This window comes from Mustela lutreola, chromosome 9 (genome assembly GCF_030435805.1).
Source record: "Mustela lutreola isolate mMusLut2 chromosome 9, mMusLut2.pri, whole genome shotgun sequence".
In the NCBI taxonomy this organism is placed as follows: Eukaryota; Metazoa; Chordata; class Mammalia; order Carnivora; family Mustelidae; genus Mustela; species Mustela lutreola.
In genome coordinates, this window is record NC_081298.1 from 3,163,086 (window position 1) to 3,189,592 (window position 26,507).

Consider the following 26,507-nt stretch of genomic DNA (forward strand, 5'->3'; position numbering starts at 1 on the left):
CAGTCTTTCTGAATAATCTTTATGTACACAGTATTTATAGTTACTTTAAAGTATCTGATAATTTTACCATCTGGAGGTCCTATGACCCTGTTAGTCTGGGCTACCTCTGCTATTCCTCATGTCTTCATAGATTCGTCCAAGTCTATGAATTATACTTTAAGTATTGCTTTGGTTTCATCTTACAGAGTTTTGTATGTATACATATTCACTTAAATATTTAGTCATTTCCATCTTTTTTTATCTTGCAAAGGGACATATTTTTGTTTACAAGTATAGGGAAAGTTTGAAGCTATCTTTGTAGTTGATTTCTAAATTTATTGTGAGAACAGGGTATCTATTATGTTATTCTTTTGCATGCTTTGTTTTTGCTTTTGTGGGTTAAGATTTTCTCTTTTATTATTCAGAAATAACCTCACAGTGTTTGTAAATTTGTCTTCTTTGGTATTCAGTGGACTCTTTAAATTTGTGGATGTCCATTTTTATTTTGGGAAAATTCTCGGTTGTTATTCAACTGTTGCTACCTCACTTTTTTTTTTTTAATTTTTGGAATTCTTATTGAGTAGATGTTGGAATGTCTGCATCTCTCCTATCTGAGATATGAAATCTCAGCTTTTTCTTGTATGCATTTTGTCATTTTATTCCTTTGTGATATTCTGTATTGTATCACCCAACGAATAGTTGCTCCTGCAGACAGCTACCCCCTTAAGCTTCAGGCTTATGACAATAGTGCCTGTAGTGGATGCTTAAAGTTCTAGGCTAGGTCGTTTCTCAGTAATCACCCTTGTGGTTGTTGACCTCCAGCCTCCAGTACGTATTTCTTCCCGCTGTATTTGAGATAATACTTTTCGTATCCTCCCGCCCCCCCATTTTCTATCTAGGAAGCAAGCTTCTGTGTGTGTGTGTGTGTGTGTTAAAATCTTTTAACAGTGTGTGATACGACATTCTCAAACAGAACCAGGCTAAATTTCTATTTTCTGTGATGACCTCGAGAGAATTAAGGAAAGAGTGAAGCCAAGTAAAAAATCGGCAAACCCGTACTTTGGAATTGGGGAAGCAAAGAGTGGGTCCCTGAGTTTCCAATATTTTCAGGATCAGAGCTCTCTGAGTCAGGCAAAATGACAGAATGACTCCTAGCTGTTTCGAGATCTTGGAATCATTGTTGGTATACTGGACTTCCCAGCTAGCCATGGGCCTGGAACTGCCCCATTCGTGTATCGGCCAGAGCAGACAAGCACAACCAGATGGGGCATAATCACAGCTTATCCCTGACTAGGTTTGGATGGAGCAGCTGGACTTCGCAGCCGCTCAGCTCTGGAGGCCGGCCTTGGTCATTTTCATCCCTTGCGATAACCCAACCTCCATGGTACTGATCTCATCATGTTTTGGATCCACTTACCTGCAGTTTGGCAAGGCTTTATTGTACTTTTAAGAAAGCATATAAGCGTAAATTACAAATAAAGTTTGCCTTTGACAAATAGCAAGTTACAGTCGTGTGCAACTTACTATTCTTCCTCCCCAGGGAGCTGACAAACCCTCCCAGCGCAATCTTCCTCTCCCTCTCTCCCCTCACCACAGGCACAAATACACACACACTTGCAAGGAGGAATATACTTACTCCTAGAGATATAATCGTAAGACAATGTTTCTTTTTTTTTTTTCACATAAATGCCATTACACAGTATCATTTGGCAACTGTTTTTAATTTAAAATTGACTGCAAATATCTCAAATTCCGGTTCATCTCTTATGTTTATGAAATTGATTATCATATACCACATTTTATTCATTCTTCACCTTCCCTCCCATTCCTAACTTCTTTCTGGATTGTCGGGAGCCAGTACAGGAGGCCTACTCTAAGAGCTGTAAGGGACTGAATATGATTGGCTGTTCATTTAGGTCCACTCTCGCAGGAGGTGCATGAGCACTGCATTTTCATTGGTTAACACTGCCTGTATAAAAACGCATGCGCCGAGGGTAGAGGGGAGAGAAAGAAAAAAGCGATTAAAGAAGAAGGTTCGCCGCTACGTGAGTCTCCGAGTCGTTCTTGCGGGCCGAGAGCGACAAGTGGTGCCGAAACCCGGGAATCTCATCGTGAGAGACGCACGGAGTTGGCGACGATCAGGTAAAGAGTGCACCTATTTCTGTCTAGTGACAGGGAAAGTTCCTCAAGTCGAGGACGAGCGTATAAAGCTTTCCGGTATGGGAAACGAGATGGCTGCAAAGTTCCTAGGATAAGGACGAGAGTAAAGCTTTCCGGTATGGGAAACGAGATGGCCACATATAAAATGCTGGGGCCGCTTTCTGATATCCTTAAGGCAATTGGTACTCCTTTAAAAAATAAAACAGCTCATTTGTTTTTGAGAGAAGAGGGACAAACGGCTCCCTGGTTTTTGGAAAGGAGCAGAGGAGGGAAATGGCCCAAAAGCCAAAAGGTGAGCAAGATGCAAAAGGAGCTTGCAAAAAAGGAGGAAAAGCTAAAGAAGGCTATGGCGCAGCTCAAAATGCAGGGGAAAGTTACGGCGCAGCTGAAATTAAAAGCGGAAGAAGGAGCTATGGCGCAGTTACAAACAAAGACGGAAGTGGTAGATAACTTAGATCCTGTGCCCACGCGCCCAGCCCCAACAGCGCCACCTTACGAGGGGCCTCCTCCGTATAAACCTTGCTGCACCAAGGCCTGCTATTGTGTGAGCTGCACCGCACGAGTGGCTGCCATAGTAGCCTCTCAGGAGTTTGGGTGGGAACAGGATTCTCATTCAGTCCTAAAATCCCCACTTACTCTAACTCCACCTTTTTTGGCTATAATTATACCTACCAAGACCCGGCGCAAGGCGCGTCAGCTCACCTTCTAGATAGGTGGCTGCTCTGCAACGCTGCACAGGCATGTACAGGCTTGGAAAGCCTTCACTTTATTAATGGGTCTACATGGCGTAACTGTACGTACAACTATCACGTAGGCTCTCGATTTGAAACAAATGTTACTTGCAATTGCACCTCAGCTAAGCACATAAGTTACTCACCAATGCCCGTCTGTGTTAGAGCTCCCTTTCTCTTCATAGTTTTTAATGCTTCTACTATTAACAAGTCATCTAGTCTCTCTTGTGAGTCCCAGAATTGTCTGCTATCAGAATGTTGGAACGCCACGGTGGGAGACTCGGCAGTAATAGCCAAGATACCGACGTATATCCCGATACCAGTACAGGTGAACCCCGACAACCTGCTGGTGCTGCTTCGACATAAACGAGACTTTGGAATAACAGCAGCCATTATTGCAGTTATCGCAGCATCCGCCGCCACTGCTACTGCTGCCGTAGTAGCGTTGACAACCTCAGTACAGACAGCAGCTGTGCTCAACAACGTCACAGGAATGGTCGCTGAAGCATTGGCTACGCAAGAACAAATTAACGGACATTTGCATGCTGGGATCCTTATTGTAAATCAAAGGGTTGATCTTGTACAGGAACAACTTGATATCCTAGAGTCAATTGTGTCGATAGGATGCATACATAATATGGCCGGACTTTGTATCACCCCTATAGCTCATAACAACTTATCCTTAGCAGCTAACCTCTCTAGACAATTGGGAAATATGCTTAATGGTACCTGGAACCGTCAATTTCAAAATTTAACTAGGCAATTACGAGCTCAAATTATATCCATATATTCTACCAAAGTAACTATTGCACCTGTTAGTGAGTGGAAAAAATGTTACAGCAATCTGTTTAGTTCCTCAAATAGTGGGCCGGACTTGGTGCCATGGCTGTTCTCTTAATCACAGCTAACGTAATAATGTTACATTGGGTGTGTGGCCGTGTCCGTCGCAATCAACGACAATAACACCTCATGGTTCAAGCCATGATGGCTCTTGAGGCTGGTACCTCCCCCCAGATATGGCTAAGCATGCTAGATCAGTAGTCAAAGACGGGTAAGTCTGATCCCACACCATAGCAACCTAAGACAGGGGCTCTTCGACCAGGGAGAGTACCCGATGACGGGTAAGCATGTGTGCTGAGGATTGGCAACCTAAGACAGGCACGATCTCAGCCATTATAAATAAATAAAAAAGGGGGAGATGTCGGGAGCCAGTACAGGAGGCCTACTCTAAGAGCTGTAAGGGACTGAATATGATTGGCTGTTCATTTAGGTCCACTCTCGCAGGAGGTGCATGAGCACTGCATTTTGATTGGTTAACACTGCCTGTATAAAAATGCATGCGCCGAGGGTAGAGGGGAGAGAAAGAAAAAAGCGATTAAAGAAGAAGGTTCGCCGCTACGTGAGTCTCCGAGTCGTTCTTGCGGGCCGAGAGCGACACTGGATACTTTTGAATTTTTGCCACTCCAAACAGTGCTACAAAAGCATCTTTAGACTTGGCTCCTTATGCACATGGAACAAATGTTTCTTTGGGGATCAATTTTTTCCTCCTGGAGTTAATTGGAAAATATAAGAGATTTTTTTATTCATGCCTTTTGTCTGCCCGATATGTATGCCCTTACTGGCACTTAATTTCTCTGTTAGCACATCTGCAAGAAAGTAGTCTGTAACTAACACCACTTGTTCTTATAACTATGTAGTCCTGTATTCATCTTGGGCTGATTAATTAATTGTCTCTCTGTGTTGGATTTCCTGGTGTTTCTATTATGAAGCTTTTCATAGTACAGATTATTTTTTAATTGTTCCAGTTATAATATCTTGAAAAGATGATATTTCTTTTCCTTTATAGATAAAATGGCCAAATCACATTTAAAAATGTTAGATGCTTTTGTCAAGATGGTAGGTGATGCAGGGGTGCCTGAGGGCTCAGTCAGCTAAGTATTTGCCTTTGGCGCAAGTGCTAATTTCAGGTCTTGGGCTCAAGCCCCACATTGGGCTCCCTGCTCCCTGCCTCTCCTCCTGCTCTCTTTCTTTCTCATATAAATAAATAAAATCTTTAAAAAAGAAACATGGTAGGTGTTGCTATGTGTTGATTCCCATTTCCATTCCTCTTTGAAGAGACAGTGTACTTGGGTTTTCTTTTCCTCCTCCCACTGAATATTTGTCTGTTCTCATATATTCTACATGAGAATATCCTCTCTTTCTTAAATATTATGTTACTAGACCGGATTTCATTTACACATTAATTCCGTTGTATATTCTCCCCTTCTTAAATATTATGTTACTAGACCAAATTTCATTTACACATTAATTCAAGATTATTTTCTTCTTGTTCCTAAAGTTGGAACAAGTATAGCAGGAATCTCTAATGAGAGAGATCCAGGTTTGTATTTTTTCACTAACTAGTTTTGTGACCCTTTGACAAGACTTGCGACATTTATTTAAGTAATCTATAAGAAGAGAAGGCTTGAATACGTGATCTTAAGACTTTCCTCCAGAAACTTCCTTGACCAGATGCACCTGTGTAATTTCATAAACAGTGAGGAACTTGAAATTATTTATTGCCTTGAGTATAAGCACCAGTGCTTATTTATGTGTATTAAGATTTTGAACTTGAAATTATTTATTGCCTTGAGTATAAGCACCAGTGCTTATTTATGTGTATTAAGAATAGATTATAAGATACTAAAAGTATATGTTTTGTTTTTACAGGTGTTTGTTTTGTCTTGCTGTTTTAAAATTAAGTCAAAATGCCCATAAGACCAGATCTCCAGGTAGGTAGTCCTAGATCAAAAAGAAGGAAGTATTTTAATTCCTAAAATCACTTTTGTTTGTTTATAGGTGTTAAATGCTGTATTTTTAGGAAAAATGAAGCTTGTTTTTATGAAATAGTCAAGAGTGGAATAATTTAAAATGTTACTCTTTCATTTTTTTAGTAGATTTGTTTTCAAAATCTTATTTATGAGGTATGAAAGATGCTGAATATTTACATATGCCTTTTATATTGAAAAGAATTATGCATGATTCATGTATAATTTATGTCTGGATATTTTTATGTCAGGGTCTAAAACTGTAAATTTTTGGATTTTGGTAAAAAAAAAAACTTAATGTATCTATTTAACATGTATGCAATTTACCACCAAGTGTGGTGATCAGATTATAGTATAAATATTCCTTATTAGTAATGTTATACCTTAGTAGTAAGGATGGTAGATTTTGTAAAGGCTATAAATGTATAACAGAAATTATATATTTAATTCTTAAATTATATTGATACAGTTGCAAAACAGTGCTTTTATCTGTCTTTATGCATTTTTTAAAAACTATTTAAACCTCATTAAGAAATTGATATTCAGATGTGTTAGGGTTTTATCCATGGTATTAAGTATTAATTACTATAGAGCTTATTTTGTGTCTTTCATTAATAGGTTTCTTTTTTGAGCTGAACATAATGATGAATTTACAATAAAGGATATGAAGTGGAAAATTAGTAGACCATATATATATATGTTTTATGTAGAATCTTGGTATTATGTAAGAAGCTTGATCTCTATCTCTGTTAACTCCAAATTTAATAGTGGACAGCTTTAAAAAAATAAGTGAATTGATATAAGCTCTTTTGAGAATTTTCATGTGGCAATAATTGTTAAATTACTGAATTGCATAGGGTGACTAATTTTGGTTTTGATTCAATCTCTGTGCCATTAACTCTATTTCTCTAGCAGTTGGAAAAATGCATTGATGATGCTTTAAGGAAAAATGATTTCAAACCTTTGAAAACACTTTTACAAATTGATATTTGTGAAGAGGTGAAGATTAAATGCAGCAAGCAGTTTTTCCACAAGTTGGACGACCTTGTATGCAGGGTAAATACTCCTTTTTGTTGAATGATTGTTAAAATTATTGGATAGCACTCTTTATAGGAAGAAACACTCCATTGGAAGAAATGAGTAAAAAGGCTTTGGCAAACTTGTTTACAGTTACAAAAATAAGTGCTCATTTTTAAAAAAAAATCTGGAGTCCCAAATAACGTATTAGACTACTATTTTCTAAATACAGTATACAAAAAGTTATGTTTACATTGTGTTGCCACTATTAAATGTTACCTAAACTGAGGAAAAATAGTTTACCTATTTGAAGTTTGAAAAACTTTAAAAATCTATCAGCATATTGTTCATGTAATGGGGACAGTGCTTGGTGCTTTGAAAAATAAAAACAAATACAAAAAAATTATCCAAAATCCTGGACTTGATTTATTATATGTAAGGCATTTTTTATACCAGAGAAAAGGTATAGTACTCCAGTATCTGAGATTTGTTATGGATCTAAAAGATTGAGTAAAAATTTATTTCGATTGGTTAAATACATAGAGCTTTTTGGAATGAAAGGTAACTGATTCATTGTACCATCGTCTAAAGTTTCTTGAACTTATACAAATCTGCATATTTGTGCTGGGTTTCTCATTCACAGGCTGGGTGGCTTTAAGCCTTGCTTCTCTAAACCACACTTCTGTATTTGGCAATATGGAGATGATGGTAGTAGCTGACTTTCAGGATATGTGAGAATTACACAGTGCCAGTTCCACACTATTTTGTATTTACAGATGTTTAAATATATACTTTTTGTTTTAGGAACTCAATAAAAAGGATATCCAAGCAGTTTCAACAATTTGGGTTTCTTTTGGAAGATGTGGCAAAAATATCACTATATTGGGGCGCGCCGGACTTACAACTATGATAAAGCAAGGACTGGTCCAAAAGATAAGTATAGAATGTGAAGTATTTATGTGAAGGGAAATAAGATTCAAAGTGTGTTTTCTAATAAATAAATGTTCAAAAAGTTGAAAAATAAATTTGGGGAGTTTACTTAAAACTTTAGGTAAAATAAGTATTTTTTGTAACCTGAGCTACATGTTACAAAGATAAAGCTCAGAAAGACACCCTCTACACCAGGCTCCTTGAGGATCATGTGAATTTAAGGTCGCAAGACTCCCTGAGGCCTTTACTTGCTTTATTTTCTCTTATCTATTTACAGTCTAACTTTGTTTTTCTTTTTATATTGCTTATTATCTATTTCCCATGCTAGAATATAGAATATTGATTTTATTTGTTTTATTCATTTCTGTATACCTAGCACTGAGAATAGTACCTAACATGTAGTATATTCTCAAATATATGAATTAATTAAAGTAGAATAACACCAAAACTTCTCAAATAGTAATAATGCCAAAACAACTTAATTTATGATGATTTATTTTCATTTATTAATGAATGTACCTGAACTAGGAATTTGAAAGGGGAAATCAAGGTCTTCTGCCTAGAATTAAGATTAGTTCAGCCATTCCCACCTAAACAATGGTAAAATACAGTAAGTTACCAAAAAATGAAAACAACAAAGATGTTTAAAAACATAAAACTTCTTTTTGTATAATACTGGAATTTTTATTTTTAATGTTTCTTTATTCCTAAGTTTACTGTTTATGCAAGGTAAGTACATGCTTAAAATTATTAAAATTGAATTCAAAGTAACTAATGTATACATTTCTTTTTTTACATGGTTGCCTGGTTTGAAAAATCAAAGGAGATTATTCTCAGCAGAGGAAATTCAAAAGATGAGGCAGTTATAAATATGATAGAAGACTTATTTGACCTTTTGATGGTAAAAATCACATTGATTAACCAACCTTACAAGCATGTGTTTATTTAAGATACAGTTTGGGGGCACCTGGGTGGCTCAGTGGGTTAAAGATACAGTTTGTGTTCTATATGTCCAGAGTCCAAAAGTCACCAACAGACTGGTTAGTGACTTGAGTGGATTAGTCTGCTCAGATTATATAAAGCACTTATCCTGACAAACACAATAAATAGTTAATAAGTTAAATAATTACATGGTGAATTCAAATGGGATCTGTTACTTTAATACTGTTTTTAATATCTACTACTGTATCAATATACTATAATGGTTTATAATACAAGATGATAAATTATAAATGTTTCTTTTTTTTCAGGTCATACATGACACCAATGATGAAGGTATAATAAACATTTTCTTTCTTTTAAAATAATAATTTGCTTTTAGGGTTTTAGTATAATTTTGCAGTCCTCAGAGTATTGTCCTAATTTTAGGAATCTAACTATTTAATTTAGGGATCAACAACCTTTTTCTGTAAAGGGCCAGATAGTAAACATTTTAAGCTTTGTAGTAGGACCAAGCAAAAGAAATCAATGATACTATATAGGTACTTGTATAACAAGAAAGAAAACAGATTTCCACAGAGATCTTGGTACAATTCAAGATACTACAATAATTGAGTACAGTGTTTTTGTAATATAGGTCAACTAATGAGACTAGCACTCTTTTGAGGCGATGACATTTCACTTAATTAAGGCTCAGAGTTAGTGTTTGCTCTTAACAGAACTGATTGCAAGCGTTCATTTTTTATGCTTATCTGTAATAAGATTTTATGTGAATTGCATTAGAAAATGTCTTTCCATGTAGATGATGCCAAATACTGTTATCAGTTCATGATTTTTAATTGAACATGTTCATCACTTGGAAAGCATTTATGGAATTGTATTAGATTCTTAGTATTTGCCTTGTAGAATGTCATTGCATCGCGGATGAATCACTTACAACGGAAGGCTGGTGGAAGCCCCTCAGCCGAACGTTTAAATGGATTTTGAAATATGGAAATTTCCTTTGTACTTCATCCGTGTCCAGAAATGATGCTGGACCTGTAATTGGAACTTAGAAAAAAATGTACTCCTGTAAATGTGTGTGGGAATGGAGAACTGGCTCCTTGTTTTAATTTTTGACAACCTGGGAAATAGATAAAACAGTTCGTCATTATTGTGGTTCAGATAACCTTCCTTTCATTGAAATGACTTTAGTGAAGTAGAAGTTTCTCATATAAGAATGATTTTTGCCTTATGACTTTGGGTTGAATTCATTAAGAAATATAAACTCTATAGCCCATGCTAATTACTGAAGCCGGTTAGATACTCGCTAAATTCCTGAGAGGACAATGAAATTCAGTGTGAAACTGCTGGTTCAGTGATGCAGATATTTCCGTTGAGTACCTACTGATGAATAACAGAGCCATACGAAATGGGCAGTGGGGTGGACTTGGTTTGTGGGCCCTAATTTGCCAACTTTTAACCTTAATGGGACAGAATTTTCAGTATGTGGAACACATGACTACTCATTCTCACTTGCAGATGACCGTTGCTTTTTGCCAGGGCAGCAGTCCAGCAAATTATTTTATCTCTGTAGTTTGAAGAATTACCTAGGGTTGGTCACTGAGGGTGGAGAATTGTTTATAAATAAAAGGACAGTTTGCCTTCAAAGCCAAAAATTTTTAAAAGCTCAATTGCTATTTACTTTGATGTAGTTAATGCTACCTTTTCATTTATTGCTTTACAGCTGACATATAATCTAGCCTAAACTTTTAAGTTTTTAGGGAAGAAAACAGTCCTACAGCATCAGTGAATATGAAGTAATCCATGTGCTTTTATAAGTAAATAATTATATCTCTTTACCTAATTAAGTGGTTTTTATTCTTTTTTTACCTTCAGTGTAGTTACCTGGAAACTTGTGTATTTTCTGTTGTATCGCCAGTATTTAAAATTATTTTTTAGATTTGCATTATGAAATAGCATGTGGCAAATTCCTCTGAATATATTTAGTATTGATAAAACCTTGTCTTTTGCGACTAGGCTTAACTTTAGGAAAAAAGCTCAAGATACCTAGATCTTTATATCAAGGAGTGATTATGGCCATTATGGAGCTTTTGATATATGATTAAATTAATGAGGCCAGTTTTCATAAGAACTTCATGATAGAAATTTCACTTTTGAACTATATTTATTTCATCTGAAAAAAGCCCTACTACCTTAAAACTGAAAGGAGAAGCTGAATCTGAAGTTATGCCTTTCCCAGCTCAAGATGAGTCAAATCTGTTGAGAAGTGTTTTTTTCAAAGCCACAGAGCTAGTTAGTAGGACGACTAGGACTGGATTTCATGTTTCCTGTTGCCCAAGACTGTCAGCGGGCCTTTTCTGAACTAGTACATTCTTTCATTAATTCATAGAAGAAAAGATTGCCACTTAAAAGAATTTAAAATACACATTTATTAATGATTTAACATTTTCAGGTAAAAGGCAAGTACTGGAAAGTTTCGTGCCTCGAATCTGTGTCCTGGTTATTGACTCAAGAGTGAATATTTGTATTCAGCAGGAGGTAAAACCATTTGTTAGAGTTTTTTAAAAAACTAAAAATGAGAGAGTGAAGCAAATTCAGTAGCAATTCATCAAAATGAATAATTTTTTCTTGGTACTGAATTAATTATGTAGTATATTTCTGTTGTCTTAAATTCATTGTCTGACATGATGAATAAATATGTTACCCAAATATTTATTGAAAATTCATAGCTATCTGTGTTTATATGCATATAGCTTGTATGAAAATAAATTATAGCATCTAGATATTAGGAGTTCTCAGTATTTAAATGTTAAAAATAACCTATATTAATATGTGTATGTGTGTACATATATATATAACCATAAGAACAAATATTAAGTAATAGTTTTTGTTCCTTTAGTTCTTATAACAGAGTAATAATAAACATATGTCTTATTGCAAAGAGTATAACTGGAATCATGGTATATTTTATTCTTGATATCCTTCGTTTCATGTTTTTTGTATTCACTATTTTATACTTTATATTCTTTTCTCTACCCTTCTCCATTCCCTACTTAAAATGCTTTACTAAAGAGGAAAAAAATAGGCTTCTAAGTTTGTCTACCTAGAATATTTCTCTAAATACTTAATGTTTCACTGAGTATATAAAGTTAATGAATTATCTTTTTTTCTTTTCTAGACTCTAAAAAAAATGAATGCTATGCTTGACAAAATGCCTCAAGATGCCAGGAAAATACTCTCTAACCAAGAAATGTTAATTCTCATGTAATAATTTGTACCATATTGCTTTAATTAGTGGTTCAGGTTAAGAATTTAAAGGATATTTTATAAGGCTGTAAGACAACCATGAGTTGCATTAATAATTAAAACTGATAAACTACTGTATATTTCTAATATAATTCATGGTTATATTTTCTGCAAAAGTCTATGATACTCGCCAATTGTAAATTTTAGTGAAGTTTTTGCCCCCTAAATATGTGGGTTTTTTATTTAATTGGTACTAGTTTGGTATGTAATCTGTTATTTTGATTTACAGGAGTAGTATGGGAGAAAGGATTTTAGATGCTGGAGGTAAGTTTGCTTTTTCAAAATGTTCATATTTGGAAGTATTCCAAATTTATTAGTAAAATATAATATCTCTTTAGTCAAAATAATATTAACATTGTAATGTAGTGAGATTATGTGAGGGAATTATAAACTATGTACAATCAAGCGATTTTTAATTATTAATAGGTGATTAAATAATCTATATCTTGAGGCTAAAATAATAATTAAACATGACAGTAGGAGTCTTCAGATATAAATTGTGCCTAATGGTAGACTTAATGAATAATAATTTAATTTTCTAACATATTTGAATTACTTTTCCTAAAAAATTCCTCAAATGGTGTTTTGTGAAATTATTAATATTTTGGGGATTTAAAGATTTGTTTTTAAAAAATGAGTTTTTTAAAAGAACTCAATCTTTTCTAAGTTCAGTATGAGAAAATTTTGATATAGTGGTTTTCATATCAAACAAACCACTGGTTAAAGTACTTTGGAATGACTGTAACCATCATACAAAAGTAAAAGCTTCTGTGATTTATAGGCTATCCTATGAGTTATTTTGCAATTCACAACTCTAATAATGGAATGGCAGAGTCTTTGAATATTTAGGAGTTTCTTTCAAATATCCTTTAAAAAAAAAAAAAGTTTTACTCTTTTCTTCTATTAGTAAACTTGTTATTTGCACCAAACTTCTTATTTGGGCTGTATTCATTTCTGAATCTGTCTAATCCATATAAACAAAATAGCAAAAGATGAGTGAATGACACCAGTATTTTCCTTCTTTCTCTTGCTTGTTCTAATTGCTTGTAACCAATGACTTTTATAAACTTATTTTTCATACTTTCTAATAATACATTAACAATTTTTTTTTTAAGATTATGACTTACAAGTAGGTATCGTAGAAGCACTATGTAGAATGACTACAGAAAAACAAAGACAAGACTTGGCATGTCAGTGGTTTTCAATGGATTTTATTGCTAATGCATTTAAAGGAATTAAAGATTCTGAATTTGAAACAGTAAGTAGTATAAAAACAGTAAATTAACAATAGGGGTTTTTATTACTATGCTTTTTTAAAGTCTCTTTTTTAAAAATTAGGATTGCAGAGTATTTCTCAACCTTGTAAATGGCATGCTTGGAGACAAGAGAAGGTAAGCCTAGTATAGTGTTCAACCGTTTACTGATTTAAAAAAAAAAAAAAAAAAACTAGCCCAGGAGCCAGCACACAGTGTTGTTGAACCTTTAAAATGTACTTGGTCATTTGGGATGTAAAATGCACAGGGATATTTAAAACAATTTTTTTTTTGTAATACCATTTATAAGTTATGGCATGGTCGACTGATAAAATCTCCTGCGGGTCTTATTTTACTTTGTACTTTTTCGCGGAAACATATATTTGTATTTAGTAGTTAAAAATTGTTTTATTTAGAATTACATATACCTTATTGTAAATTTAGTGTTTGAGGAATAATGAAAACCTAGTATTAATATTGCCTCCTTCATCCACATACTGGAATAAAAATATATAGCAAACAAATCGTCTTTTTTTAATAATGAACACACTGTAACACTAAGCTATTTCTGAGGTTCTTTCATCTCAGGAATGGGCATGAATGAAAAGTAATTAACACTTTCGATACTAACAGAGCAGTATTTGCATTTTATTCCTTGGCATCGTATTATAGATGCTCAGGACATCTTTATTGAACATTTACTTTACTTACTAAGGAAACAAGGACAGGGTGAAGGTTGAGCACGGGGACTCAGGCTCTTTGGATTTGAATCATAGGTTCCCCTCTTCCTATTCTAATGTGGGCAAATTATTAAACTTACTTGCTTCAGTTTCCTTAGATGTAAAATGAGAATACAGTAATATTTACCTCATATGTTTGTTGTAGGAATTAGATGAGATGATTATGTTAAGTGCTTATAATAAAAAGTGTTTGACCAAGAAAGTGTTTGGTAAATTCAGTCATTTTTATTAGCTGTATTATTCATTTCTACTCTTCTTTTCCTCTGTAAAACCTATGGGAGCCTCCACTATCTTAATAGTTTAAGACAAATTAGGAATTTCTACTTATACTCTATAGCATAAAGAGTGGGTGGCTCAGTGGGTTAAGCCTCTGCCTTCAGCTCAGGTCATGATCTCAGGGTCCTGGGATCAAGCCCCGCATCGGGCTCTCTGCTCATTGGGGAGCCTACTTCCCTCTCTCTCTCTGCCTGCCTCTCTGCCTACTTGTGATCTCTGTCTGTCAAATAAAAAATAAAAAATCTTTAAAAAAAAAAAAAGAGTAAATTGGTATAGTCACAATAGTTAAAAGGGGAGGCTGAGTAGTATCCTCAAAATAATATACTTTTTCTACAGAAACAAATTTCCATTAAACTCTTATTTTAGTTTAGAAAGAGATACGATTTTATTTAAATCCTTAGAACCACAGCCTGATTACCTTTTGATCCTAGACATGATTTCTATGGCTAATCAAGATTACAGTGTGAAGGCTTATTAATATTTTTTTAACATGAACTGCTTTTTATTTCAGGGTCTTTACATTTCCTTGTTTATCAGCATTTCTTGATAAATATGAGGTAAGTTTTAAATTTAACATGTTGGGGTACCTGGGTGGCTCAGATGGTTAAGCGATTGCCCTCAGCTCGGGTCATGATCCCAGATCCAGGCTCCTTGATCAGCGGGAGTCTGCTTCTCCTTCTCCTTCTGTCTCTCTCCCTGCTCATGCTCTCTGTCTGTATCTCTCTGTATCAGAAGAGTTAAAATGAATAAATGAATGAATAAATAAATGAAACATGTTTTAGGTATTAGATGAACTTTGACACATGATCTAGTGAATTATAGGTTACAAGTTGACAAGAATGTTAAAAATAGTCATAACTTGATCACAAGTACAGCTGGGCTAGTATTCTGTGTCTAAGAGCCATTTTATGAAGTGATGTATTGTGGCCAAGGATAACTGAAATATAAAGATTTGCTTCTTTTCCCTTTAAGTCAAGCCCATTATTGATTTAGCATTCAATAATATAGTCAAACTAGTATTTTCAACCTTTATTTGTACTTGGAATATTTGTGATTTCTTGAAGCTTAGCTAATTTCTGTGTAAGGTATTAAAGCAGCATTTCTTTTTATTGTTTCTGATTAAATGTTGTGCTTGGCTGCTCTTTCTATTACCTCATCTTTTGGCTGTCCTCTCTTTATTTTTTTTTAAAGATTTTATTTATTTATTTGACAGACAGATCACAAGTAGGCAGAGAGGCAGGCAGAGAGAAGAGGAAGCAGGCTCCCTGCTGAGCAGAGAGCCTGAAGCAGGGCTTGATATCAGGACCCTGGGGCTTGATCCCAGGACCCTGAAATCATGACCTGAGCCGAAGGCAGAGGCGTTAACCCAGTGAGCCACCCAGGTGCCCTTCTTCTTTTCTTTAAAAAACAAAACAAAACAAACTCAACCAGGAATATAACATAGTCATAATATTCTATTGTCCTTTTAAAAATCATTGTATATAATAATTTTTTATTTTTTTATTAGTTGCAAATACCTTCAGATGAAAAACTTGAGGAATTTTGGATAGATTTTAATCTTGGGAGCCAGACTCTGTCATTCTACATTGCTGGAGATAATGATGTAAGCTTTATTCTATCTATCATTTTATGTTTGTGTGTGTGTGTGTGTATCTATCTATCTATCTATATATATGTTATAAAATGTTTTAATTTAAGAATGTGGATTTTTGTTTATTTGTTTTTCTGGCTTTTTTAATAGATTTCAGTATTAACCCTATAGTTCTGATTAGCATGGTAGCCCATTCCATTAATTAGAAATGAAGATTATTTCTGATGTCTAACTGCAAAAGAAAAATTAATGCTAGACTTTCATACTAGTTTTTTAACATAAGATTTTTCAGAAATAAATTACATGTTAATTACCTAACATTTAACACTCATATGAACATATGAACTGGAATCTAGAAAAGATGCCAGTTACTCAAATGTAGAGACACTCACTTAAAAATAATTTAACAAATACTGGTAAGTGATCTTATCCATTCATAAACTCTTCTATTTGAAAATAGTGAGGTATTGATTCTTATGGTAGTGTTTGGAAATGCTTTAGTTCTTTATGTGCTGTATTGTAGCTATATTTAATTTTAACCTTCCAACCAGATGGTATATTTTCTGACTTCTTTTTAACATGAAGAGAATTCTCGAGCCATTGTTTACAAATATCTACCACTTAATATTTAGTCCAGGGGCATACTTCTAGTCTGGACTATATAGTTGCTTTATAAAAGTCCAACTGCATTTACTAATCTAATTGCAGTTGCTAAATTTTAATGAGGCGCTAGTCTTTTTGCTCTGTCTCTTGTAAAATCCTGCGTTTTGTTCCAGGTAAACTATAGATAGACATTAAGCAAATGCCCCTGAGGTTTTCCACATACTCTTATTTCTTTTTATTTTAGAGCATCTTCATAGAATACTTAATTAAAATTGAGTTCCAAATATTAGCACAGCTTTTCAGGGTCACTCACAGTTTTAACTGGTATATTTATTCCAGTAGAGTTTGTAGGAATATTTTTTAACTGGTTTATCTTTAGAAATGAGCTTCAGGTTTGGGAGAGGAGAATGGAATAGGATCGATGTAGTCCCTGCCAGCACTCGGTGTGCTCTAGTGGACGATTCCAACAAGAAAATAGCAATTATAGTATCATATCTGGTAGGTATGGTATAAAAAGCATTTATAAATGTTAAATGCCTGCCATGTGCCAGAACCTAGAAAGGCAGGGAGAGTCCTCCAAAATGCATATTTAGAATTCTCTCTTTCTTGGATTTCTCTGGCAGTAGTATGTTCACCCTGTATTCTCTGACTTTCCTAAAAGCCATTCTCCCATGTAGTGGCTGCTTAAAATCCTCCTTCTGTCTCTTTAACATTGTGTATGAGGGTCATTGTGATCTGGTCCTTAGCTATTTCTCTGACCCCTCAGACCATTCTCTATGCTTACTGTGTTCCAGCCACGTTCATTTTTTTTTCTTTTTTTAACAAAGATTATGCCCATTTCATATCTTTCTACTTGTTTGTTCTTCTGCCCAGAAACTTCCAGATCTTTGCATCTCAGTTTCTTCCCATTTAGATTTCAGTATAAGTGTTGCTTCTTTATAGAGATACTCTCTGGTAACTCAGTCTAATGTTTAAAGTTGCTTCCCACCCATATGATCCCCTGAATAGATGCAGAAAAAAATATCTGACAAAATACAACATCCTTTCTTGATTAAAAGTCTCCACAGTGTAGGGATAGAGGGAACATACCTCAGTATCATAAAAGCCATTTACAAAAAGCCCACTGTGAATATCATTCTCCATGGGAAAAACTGGAAAACTTTCCCCCTAAGGTCAGGAACAGGACAGGGACATCCACTCTCACCACTGTTATTCAACATAGTACTAGAAGTCCTCACCTCAACAGACAAAAAAAGGAAATAAAAGGCATCTGAATTGGCAAAGAAGTCAAACTCTCACTCTTCACAGATGACATGATATTTTATGTGGAAAAGACTCCACCCCAGAATTGCTAGAACTCATACAGGAATTCAGCAAAGTGGCAGAATATAAAATCAATGTACAGATATCAGTTGCATTTTTATATACTGAAACAGAAGAAACAGAAATTAAGGAATCAATCCCATTTACAATTGCACCCCAAACTGTAGGATACTAGGAATAAGCCTAACCAAAGAGGGGAAGGATCTATACTCTGAAAACTATAGAACACTCATAAAAAAAAAAATGAGGAAGACACAAAGAAATGGAAAACACTCCATGCTCATGGATTAGAAGAACAAATATTTTTAAAATGTCTTTGCTACCCGGAGCAGTCCGTACAGTCAATGCAATCCCTATGAAAATACCATCAACACTTTTCACAGAACTGGAACAATTAATCCTAAAATTTGTATGGAACCAGAAAAGACCCTGAATAACCAAAAGAATTTTGAAAAAAGAAAACTAAAGCTGGTGGCATCACAGTTTCAGACTTCAAGCTCTATTACAAAGCTGTAATCATCAAGACAGTATGGTACTGGCACAAAAACAGACACATAGATCAGTGGCACAGAATAGAGAGCCCAGAAATGAACCCTCAACTCTATGGCCTAATAATCTTCAACAAAACAGGAAAGAAATATCCAATATGAAAAAAGTCTCTTCAACAAATGATGTTGGGAAAATTGAAAAGCCACATGCAAAAGAATGAAACTGGATCATTTCCTACACCATACACAAAAATAAACTCAAAATGGATGAAAGATCTCAATGTAGACAGGAATCCATCAAAATCCTAGAGGAGAACATAGGCACATGTGGCACATTTCACCTTGGCCACAGCAACTTCTTGCTAGACATGTCTCCAAAGGCAAGGGAAACAGGCAAAAATGAATTATTAGGACTTCATAAGGATAAAAAGCTTTTGCACAGCAAAGGAGAAGTAGACAGAACCAAAAGAAAACCTACAGAATGGGAGAAGATGTTTGTAAATGTCTTATCTGAAAAAGGGCTAGAATCCAAAATCTATAAAGGACTTATCAAATTTAATACCCAAAGAACAGATAATCCAGATATGAAATGGCGGAAGAAATGAACAGACATTTCTCCGAAGAAAACTTACAAATGGCCAACAGACACGTGAAAAAAAAATGCTCCACATTATTTGGCGTCAGGGAAATACAAATCAAAACCACAATGAGATACCACCTCACACCAGTCAGAATGGCTAAAATTTAACAAGTCAGGAAACCACAGATGCTGGCAAGGATGCGGAGAAAGGGGAACCCTCTTACACTATGGGTGGGAATGCAAGCTGGTGCAGCCACTCTGGAAAACAGCGTGGAGGGTCCTCAAAAAGGTAAAAATAGAGCTACCCTATGACCCAGCAATTGCACTACTGGGTATACACCCCAGAGTTAGAAAGGTAGTGATTCTCAGGGGCCCCTGCACCCCGATGTTCATAGCAGCAATGTCCACAATAGCCAAACTATGGAAAGAGCCCAGGTGTCCCATCAACAGATGAGTGGATAAAGAAGATGTGGTATGTATATATAGATATATACATCTATATATACACAGTGGAATTGTATTACACACACACACAGTGGAATTGTATTACATGTATAAATACAATGCCATTGTATATATTCCATTGGGGTGTGTGTGTGTGTGTGTGTGTGTGTGTATAAAATGGCAAGATATATGTAAATGGCGAGATTTCATTTTTTCTGATGGTTGAGCAGTATTCCATTGTGTGTGTGTGTGTGTGTGTGTATACTACTCAACCATCAGAAAAATGAAATCTTGCCATTTACAATGATGCAGATAGAACTAGAAGGTATTATGCTAAGCGAAATAAGTCAATCAGAGGAAGAAAATTATCATATGATCTCCACACATATGTGGAGTTTAAGAAACAAAACAGACGATCATAGGGGAAGAGAGGAAAAAATAAAACAAGATGAAATCAGAGAGGGAGACAAACCGTAAGAGACTCTTAATGATAGGAAACACACTGAGGGTAGCTGGAGGGGAGGTGCGTGGAGGGATGGGGTACCTGGGTGATGGGCATTAAGGAGGGCACCTGATGTAACAAGCACTGGGTGTTATGTCAGACTGATGAATCACTGACCTCTACCTCTGCAAGTAATGATACACTGTTAATTGCATTTAAGTTAAAAATAAAAATAAATAAAAATCATGAACATTTCCATAATATAAAAATTTCTTAGAAGGGGAGGCAGTAAACCAGGAAGCATCACTTTGAAGTTAACAACCATTTTGCATGTGCTTCAACGGAGCAAGTGTTTTTACACATAGAAAATAAGAAGTTGCTCAAAGCTTTGTGGCAGAGAAGAGGGTAGCAACCCTTTCCTCCTGACCCGGAGGCTTTGAGGTATGGGAGAATTAGCACCTTACCTGGAGATGCCGTGACGGTGGTGATGCCCTCAGCATATGGACATGTTTCAGTTAAGGAAAAGAAGTGGAGGGAGTTAGTGAAGAGACTGAGGGTTCAGCGTGAATTTCTATAAAATGCCCTTAAGTAACAAAAGAAGGGAATCTATTTTCCTTACAAGATTAGTGGAAGGTTTTAGGATCTCATCTTTTAGGAATGATAACCTAATTTTTCCTGTAGCTTTTTTTTGTGAATTCAGTATTATTAAGTTATACAAATTCTCAGTGAAATCACATGGAAGGGGGAGGGGCGAATATGGTGATTATTCATGTGCATTCAGTGTTTGAATCTAAGGTCGGTCAATCAGTGAGTGGGAATTGAGGACTACAAAGGATTTCATACTCTTTCAAAGGCATAAATGACAGGATTTGGTAACTTTTTAAAAAAGATATCCTCTAATAAATATTAATGGTAGTGATTGCTTTTTTGGTCAAAATCAAGAAATTATAGCATTATACTATGAAATCATACCAGCATTTCCTTTTAAAAGTGAGCAAATAGATTAAATATGATGCTTTATAATGTATTACACAATCAATTGATGTATCAAGAAATGTGTTACTTAGTGATAATAAAAATAACTTTATTGTTTGAATAACTTTTATATTTTTAAATTGGTATTTACAGAAGATTTAAAGCAGAAATAAATTATTTATTTATAGTCAAACTTGTTTTTATTTAAGGATCATCAGTGGGAAGCAGTGACTGTCCCTGAGGATAAAGTACAAATATACAGCATTGAAGGTATTAAACTTGTTTTCTCTAACTCTCCCCTTGACTCCAATCGTGTGGGGTAGCAACTGCATGCTCTCTGCAGAAAAAAGTAGACTAATGAAAACAAAGTCAGAATTTTCATATATTCACATTCATAAATTTGATGCCAGTATTACCTAAACCTGTATTTCCTCTACCCCAATTTTTCAACTCCTTCCTGAACTTGTTTTCTGTATCTAGTCTAAAACCCATGACTACTTTCTTGTCAATATGTTCAAGGCTCTTGCCTTTCGTCCTATTAGTTTGATTGGATCCAAACATCTAGTTGCTACACAAATATAACTGGAATTGTATAACACTGCTGGCTAAGTCCTACAACTTGCAGAGTGGTACCACTACATATTCAGGTATCAAGATATATTTTAGTCATTTTGCATTTGCTTGGTGACCATTGATATATATTCCTTTGTGAAGTATCTATTTAAATATCCCATCCTTTTATACTAGGCTGTTTTTTTTAATTAAGTTTTCGAGTTGTTACATATGCAGGTACCAGTCTTCTGATAGATAGATGTTCTGTGTAATAGTACTTTCTCCCCATCTGCATCTTGCTTAATTATTTTCTTAGGGATGTCTTTCATGAGCAGAAGTCTTTAAGTTTCAAGTTCACTTGATCACATTTTCCCATGGTACTTGTTACTTTGTGTGCCTTAAGTCATTTTTGCCTATTACCAAGTCGCAAAGATGTTCTTTTGTTTGTCTATAAAAAACTTGTGGTTTTAGCTTTTATGTTTGGGATTTTGATCCATCTCAAATTAACATTTGGTTATGGTATGATACAGGAGTTGAGGTTCATTTTTTCATATGGACATGCAGTTATTACAGGACTGTTTGATGAAAGGCTTTCCTTTCCCCACTGGATTTCATTGGTTCCCTATTTGAAAATCAAATGGCCGATAGAAGTGCACATCTTGTTTCTTGAAGCTCTACTCCGCCCCATGGATCTGCTTGCCATTCCTTATGCAGAAGTATCACACTGTTTTAATTTTTGTAGATTTATAGTCAGTCTTGAAATCAGATAGTGTAAGTCTTCCAACGTTGTGGTTTTTTTCAAGGCTATTTTAGAAATTCTAGACCTTCTGTATTTCCATATATCTTTTAGAGTTGACTTATCAATTGCTATAAAAAGCCTGCTAGATTTGTGGTTGCAACTGTAGTTTGATAGAGAGAGAAACAACCTTGTAACAGTAGCTAGGTATTTGAGTCCACAAGCATGGTGTAGCTTTACATTTGTTCAGGTCTTTAATTTCACTTAACAGTGCCTTGTAGTTTTCAGTGTAGAAATCGTATGCATCCTTTGATGAACTTACTTCCACATCTTCAATCTTAATCTTACATGATTATAAATAGAATTGATCTTTAATTTCGTTTTCCAGGTATTTTCTGCTGGTATGTAAAAATACAATTGATTTCTAAATACTTACCTTGTATCCTACAAACTTGCCAAGTCACTATCTAGTTCCAGTAGCTGTAGTGTGGATTCCTGGGGATATTCTAGGCAGTCGGTCATGGTATCTGCAAGTAGAGATATGGTTTCACTTCTTCCCTTCTGATCCCTATGCCCTTCCTTAATGAGCTTCCTTCCGTTATCCCTCTCCCCCACCTCTCCTCCCTCCCTCCACTTTTCCCTCCCTTTATTCTCCCCCACTCCTTTATTCCTACCTTTGCCTTACTGCAATAGCTAGAGCTTCTAGTACAGCATTGAATAGAAGTGGTAAAAGAGGTCATCTTTGCCTTCTTCATGATCTTTGCTTTGGGAAGAACATGTAGTATTTGAGCCTCAAACATGATGTTAGCTGAAGGTTTTTTGTAGATGACCTTCCATCAGATTCAGGAAGTTGGTGAGTCTTCATGTGTGTAAACACATGTGAAGCTCTTATGCAGTTCAAGGTAATAAATATATCCAGTACCCCTAGGTGTTCTTTATGCTCTTTTTGATCTATACTCAGGAAGATTTAGCCCCAGGAGGTCACTGATGTTTTCTCTACCACGGACCAGTTTACATTTTCTGCAATTCCTTTAAATAGAGTCTTACAGCAAGCATATAGCAGTTTTTTTTTCTGGGTACTTCTTTTCAACAATGCCTATGTATATGCATATTTATGTTAGTATATGGAATATAAATAAGTTTCCACGTATTTAAATTGGGGTTAAAAAAAATACAACATAAAATTTACTACCTTAACTATTTTTAAGTGTATAGTTCAGTAGTGTTAAGTATATTCACATTGTTGTGCAACAGATCTCCAGAACTTTTGTCATCTTGCCAGATTCTAAGTCTATCCCTGTTAAACAACTTCCCTTTAACCCCCATCCTCAGCCTCTGGCAGCCACCCTTCTACATTTTTCTTCTGTGAATTTGACTATTTTAAGTGCAATCATACAGTATATATCTTTTCATGACTGGCATTTTTCATTTAGCATAATGTTTTCTCCCATACTTTTTTTTTAAAGATTTTTTTTTTAGGGGCACCTGGGTGGCTCAATGGATTAAGCCACAGCCTTCGACTCTGGTCATGATCTCAGGGTCCTGGGATCGAGTGCCGCATCGGGCTCTCTGCTCAGCAGGGAGCTTGCTTCCTCCTCTCTTTTTCTGCCTGCCTCTCGCCGACTTGTGATCTCTGTCAAATAAATAAATAAAATAAATCTTTAAAAAAAAATTTTTTTTTTTTAGAGATCACAAGTAGGCAGTATGGAACCTGTATGGAACGGACAGTATGTGAATTTTTACATGAAGGGCACACATGGAAGTAAGAAAAAAAAGTAGAATCTGGAACTCAATATTTACAGTGAAAAAGAATTTAATTAGTTGCAGACTGAGGGGATGGGGAAGCAGTAGCGATGATGGATTGCAGGCAGTTAGACCCTTTCATATATAAAATTAAGAATTTATTAAATAAAGGCTCCATGGGTAATCCTAAAAATTTTCTAAATGCCTTCATAGGAGAAAATATTATATTCATATAGTGCATTTGAATCTCATATAAATATGTTTTATCTATAAGTACTTAGACTAATTTAAAGATTTATTTATTTGAGAGAGAATGAGATCACGTGCATGCATGCCCATGTGCAGTGGGGGGAGAGGCAGAGGGAGAGAGAATCACAAGTAGACTCTGAGCCGAGTGCAGAACCCATTACAGGGCTCGATCTCACAACCCTGAGATCATGACCTGAGCAAAAAAACCAAGAGTCAGATGCTCAATTGACTGTGCCTCCCAGGTGCCCACAAATACTTGGTTATTTAGCAAGCAGCAAAATAAATTTTTTGGTATCTCAGTAATATTACAGGAGATACCAAAAATTTCAACAAAGCCCACAATAAAATATAACAAATATCAATAGATTCTATATAGATTGTCACAGTATATGTGGAGAATATTTGTACAAAAAAGTACAAAACATTCAGCAATATTAGAAGTAATTCTAATACCATGTTTAGGTAAGCAGTAAAAAAAATACTGTATTTACTACAATTTCATGGCAAGCTGTAGAAAAAAATCATCTGAGCAAAATAATAATCAAAATATCCGTAAGAATTATAAGTTTTCTAATATTCATCAGAATTCAAGACATTGTTGTCTCCAAAGCCACCCAAACTTTCATCTCTAAAGCCTGAAAACTTGTTACTGTTGAAACACATGACTTTTTTTTTTTTCCAAAATGAAACCACCAGCACTCTTTGAGTTAGAAACTGTCACCACTGTCTTCAAGCAATTAGTAATTCCGAAAGCCATCAAAGGACATTACTGCAGAAGTTTTTCATGACCACATAGTTGCAAAAACATCGAACACATATTCTGCTTGAGTAAGCCTCTCAGGAATCAGAATTTTATAGCCAGTGGGGACATTTGTCCTATAGGTTAGGTCCTGAAGTAGCCAGTAGAACTTTTCTCGAAGTAGAGACAAACTTTTCTACTTGGCATGCTCCATCTCCTTCAGGAGGGTTTCCTCCTGCCCAAAAGTACACATTAGGGGCCAGCGTGGCGACTTGACAGTCATCAACAGACGCACCATCCGAAGTAGGACAGAGCCACAAGTGGCCTACATACACTAATACAGGCACGCTAATTGGATGCCAGATGATTCTTTGGTGAATACTGGGAGGAAGGGTGGTGAATACCTCTTAAAAACTGGCACTTCCAGTATTTTCAGTGTATCAGTCAAATTAATGGAGGAGTCGCACTGACTCTTCTTCAGTTTCCTGGCCCTCAAGGTTTTTGACTGTTGTTTACTGTCAACTTGTTTGTAACAGCTGGATTTAAGAGAAGTGCTTCAATATATGTTTATGCCTAGAAAAACAGTTATGTACGGAACTAAAGTTATTTTCTTTGTTTGCCTCTTTTAAATTGAGAAAATAGTTTTCTTAGATGTGTTCTAGGAATATTTATTAGGAACCTGTTAGTGTCCAGAACATATTTGGGCTTTAGCTCATTAATTATTGTATTAGCTTATAATTTATAGGTCAGGAAACTGAGATTCTGAATAATAAATTGATTTGTTTGCATACGTAGTTAACACTGGAATTGATTGTTAAATCCTAAAAGTTAATGTTATTTCACTTCAATTTAATTAATACGCTATGTAACTTTCTTACTTATAGTATACCTAGAGAGTGGTATCATAGAAATGAATATAAACTAATCAATGTGATCTGTTTGTATGCAGTGAGAGAATCGAAGAAGCTACTGACCATAATTCTGAAAAACATAGTAAAAATTAGTAAAAGAGAAGGGAAAGAATTGCTTTTGTATTTTGACGCATCATTAGAAATCACTAATGTGACACAAAAAATTTTTGGTGCAAATAAATATAAGGTAAGTGTTTAAATTCCTTTTAATATCTATTTTCATAAAATTCTTTTTAATATTTTCATAACTCTGGAAAATTGCAGTTACGTGGGGCTATAAATTTCATTGATTTTTTTCTCTTAGAATTCTTAAAATGACATATTGATTTTTAGTTCTTTGAATTTTTATTATGGAATAGCCATCAGATTGTTAGCCATATCCTTGAGACAGCTGTTAGAATCTCAGAAGACAAAATAAGCTGCAGTATTCAAAATGGTTAATGAATTCCTGCTAGGTGTTTTACAAAGTGAATTGAGGCAAGACCATGTTTTTAAGATATTAAACATTTTTTGTGAGAAATACAGAATCTACCTCAGAAGAAGTAAATAAGGGGCAGGTATAGAAGTTGAGAAAAGAGATTGCTCGTTAAGATTCAGATTTGAAGGAAAGGCTGTTCATTCAGATGGGGCCTGAAATGGCCTTGGAAGTTGATGGGTGAAATTTAGGGAAGATGCGTTCTAGGACTGTGGAAGACCTCATGAATCAGTAAGGTGACAACTGATGTTCTGTTTCAGGGAGCTACTCTGTTGAGAAGCTTAGTCTGTTCAGGCTGCTATAACAAAAATACCGTAGACTGGGAGGCTTAAAATGACGGACCTACTTTCTTTTCTTTCCTTTTTTTTCTTTCTTTCCTTTCTTCTCCCCCTCCTTCCTTCCTTCCCATTTATTTCCATTTATTTCTCATAGTTCTAGAGTCTAGAAGTCCAAGATCAAGGTACCAGCAGACTTATTTTCTGGTGAGGGCCCACTGCTTGGTTCACAGTAGCTGT

The 26,507-nt window shown here is 35.3% G+C and overlaps 1 protein-coding gene across 6 annotated transcripts in view; it reads left to right on the plus strand.

The window, feature by feature from the left end:
* Nucleotides 1-26,507, plus strand: part of SYCP2 (synaptonemal complex protein 2) — a 72,530-nt gene that overhangs the window by 6,838 nt on the left and 39,185 nt on the right. For 5 of the 6 annotated variants that reach the window (XM_059132663.1, XM_059132660.1, XM_059132658.1 and 2 more), the window contains exons 2-15: nt 5,580-5,641; nt 6,590-6,733; nt 7,499-7,627; nt 8,421-8,525; nt 8,875-8,899; nt 11,019-11,104; nt 11,745-11,830; nt 12,102-12,136; nt 12,988-13,130; nt 13,211-13,263; nt 14,653-14,698; nt 15,649-15,744; nt 20,797-20,857; nt 25,556-25,704. In XM_059132663.1, the coding sequence (XP_058988646.1) occupies nt 5,618-5,641; nt 6,590-6,733; nt 7,499-7,627; nt 8,421-8,525; nt 8,875-8,899; nt 11,019-11,104; nt 11,745-11,830; nt 12,102-12,136; nt 12,988-13,130; nt 13,211-13,263; nt 14,653-14,698; nt 15,649-15,744; nt 20,797-20,857; nt 25,556-25,704 (1,182 nt within the window). In that variant the 5' untranslated portion in view covers nt 5,580-5,617. Of the gene's footprint in view, nt 1-5,579; nt 5,642-6,589; nt 6,734-7,498; nt 7,628-8,420; nt 8,526-8,874; nt 8,900-11,018; nt 11,105-11,744; nt 11,831-12,101; nt 12,137-12,987; nt 13,131-13,210; nt 13,264-14,652; nt 14,699-15,648; nt 15,745-20,796; nt 20,858-25,555; nt 25,705-26,507 lie in introns of those variants that run through there. The other variant, XM_059132662.1, reaches the window with a different exon arrangement.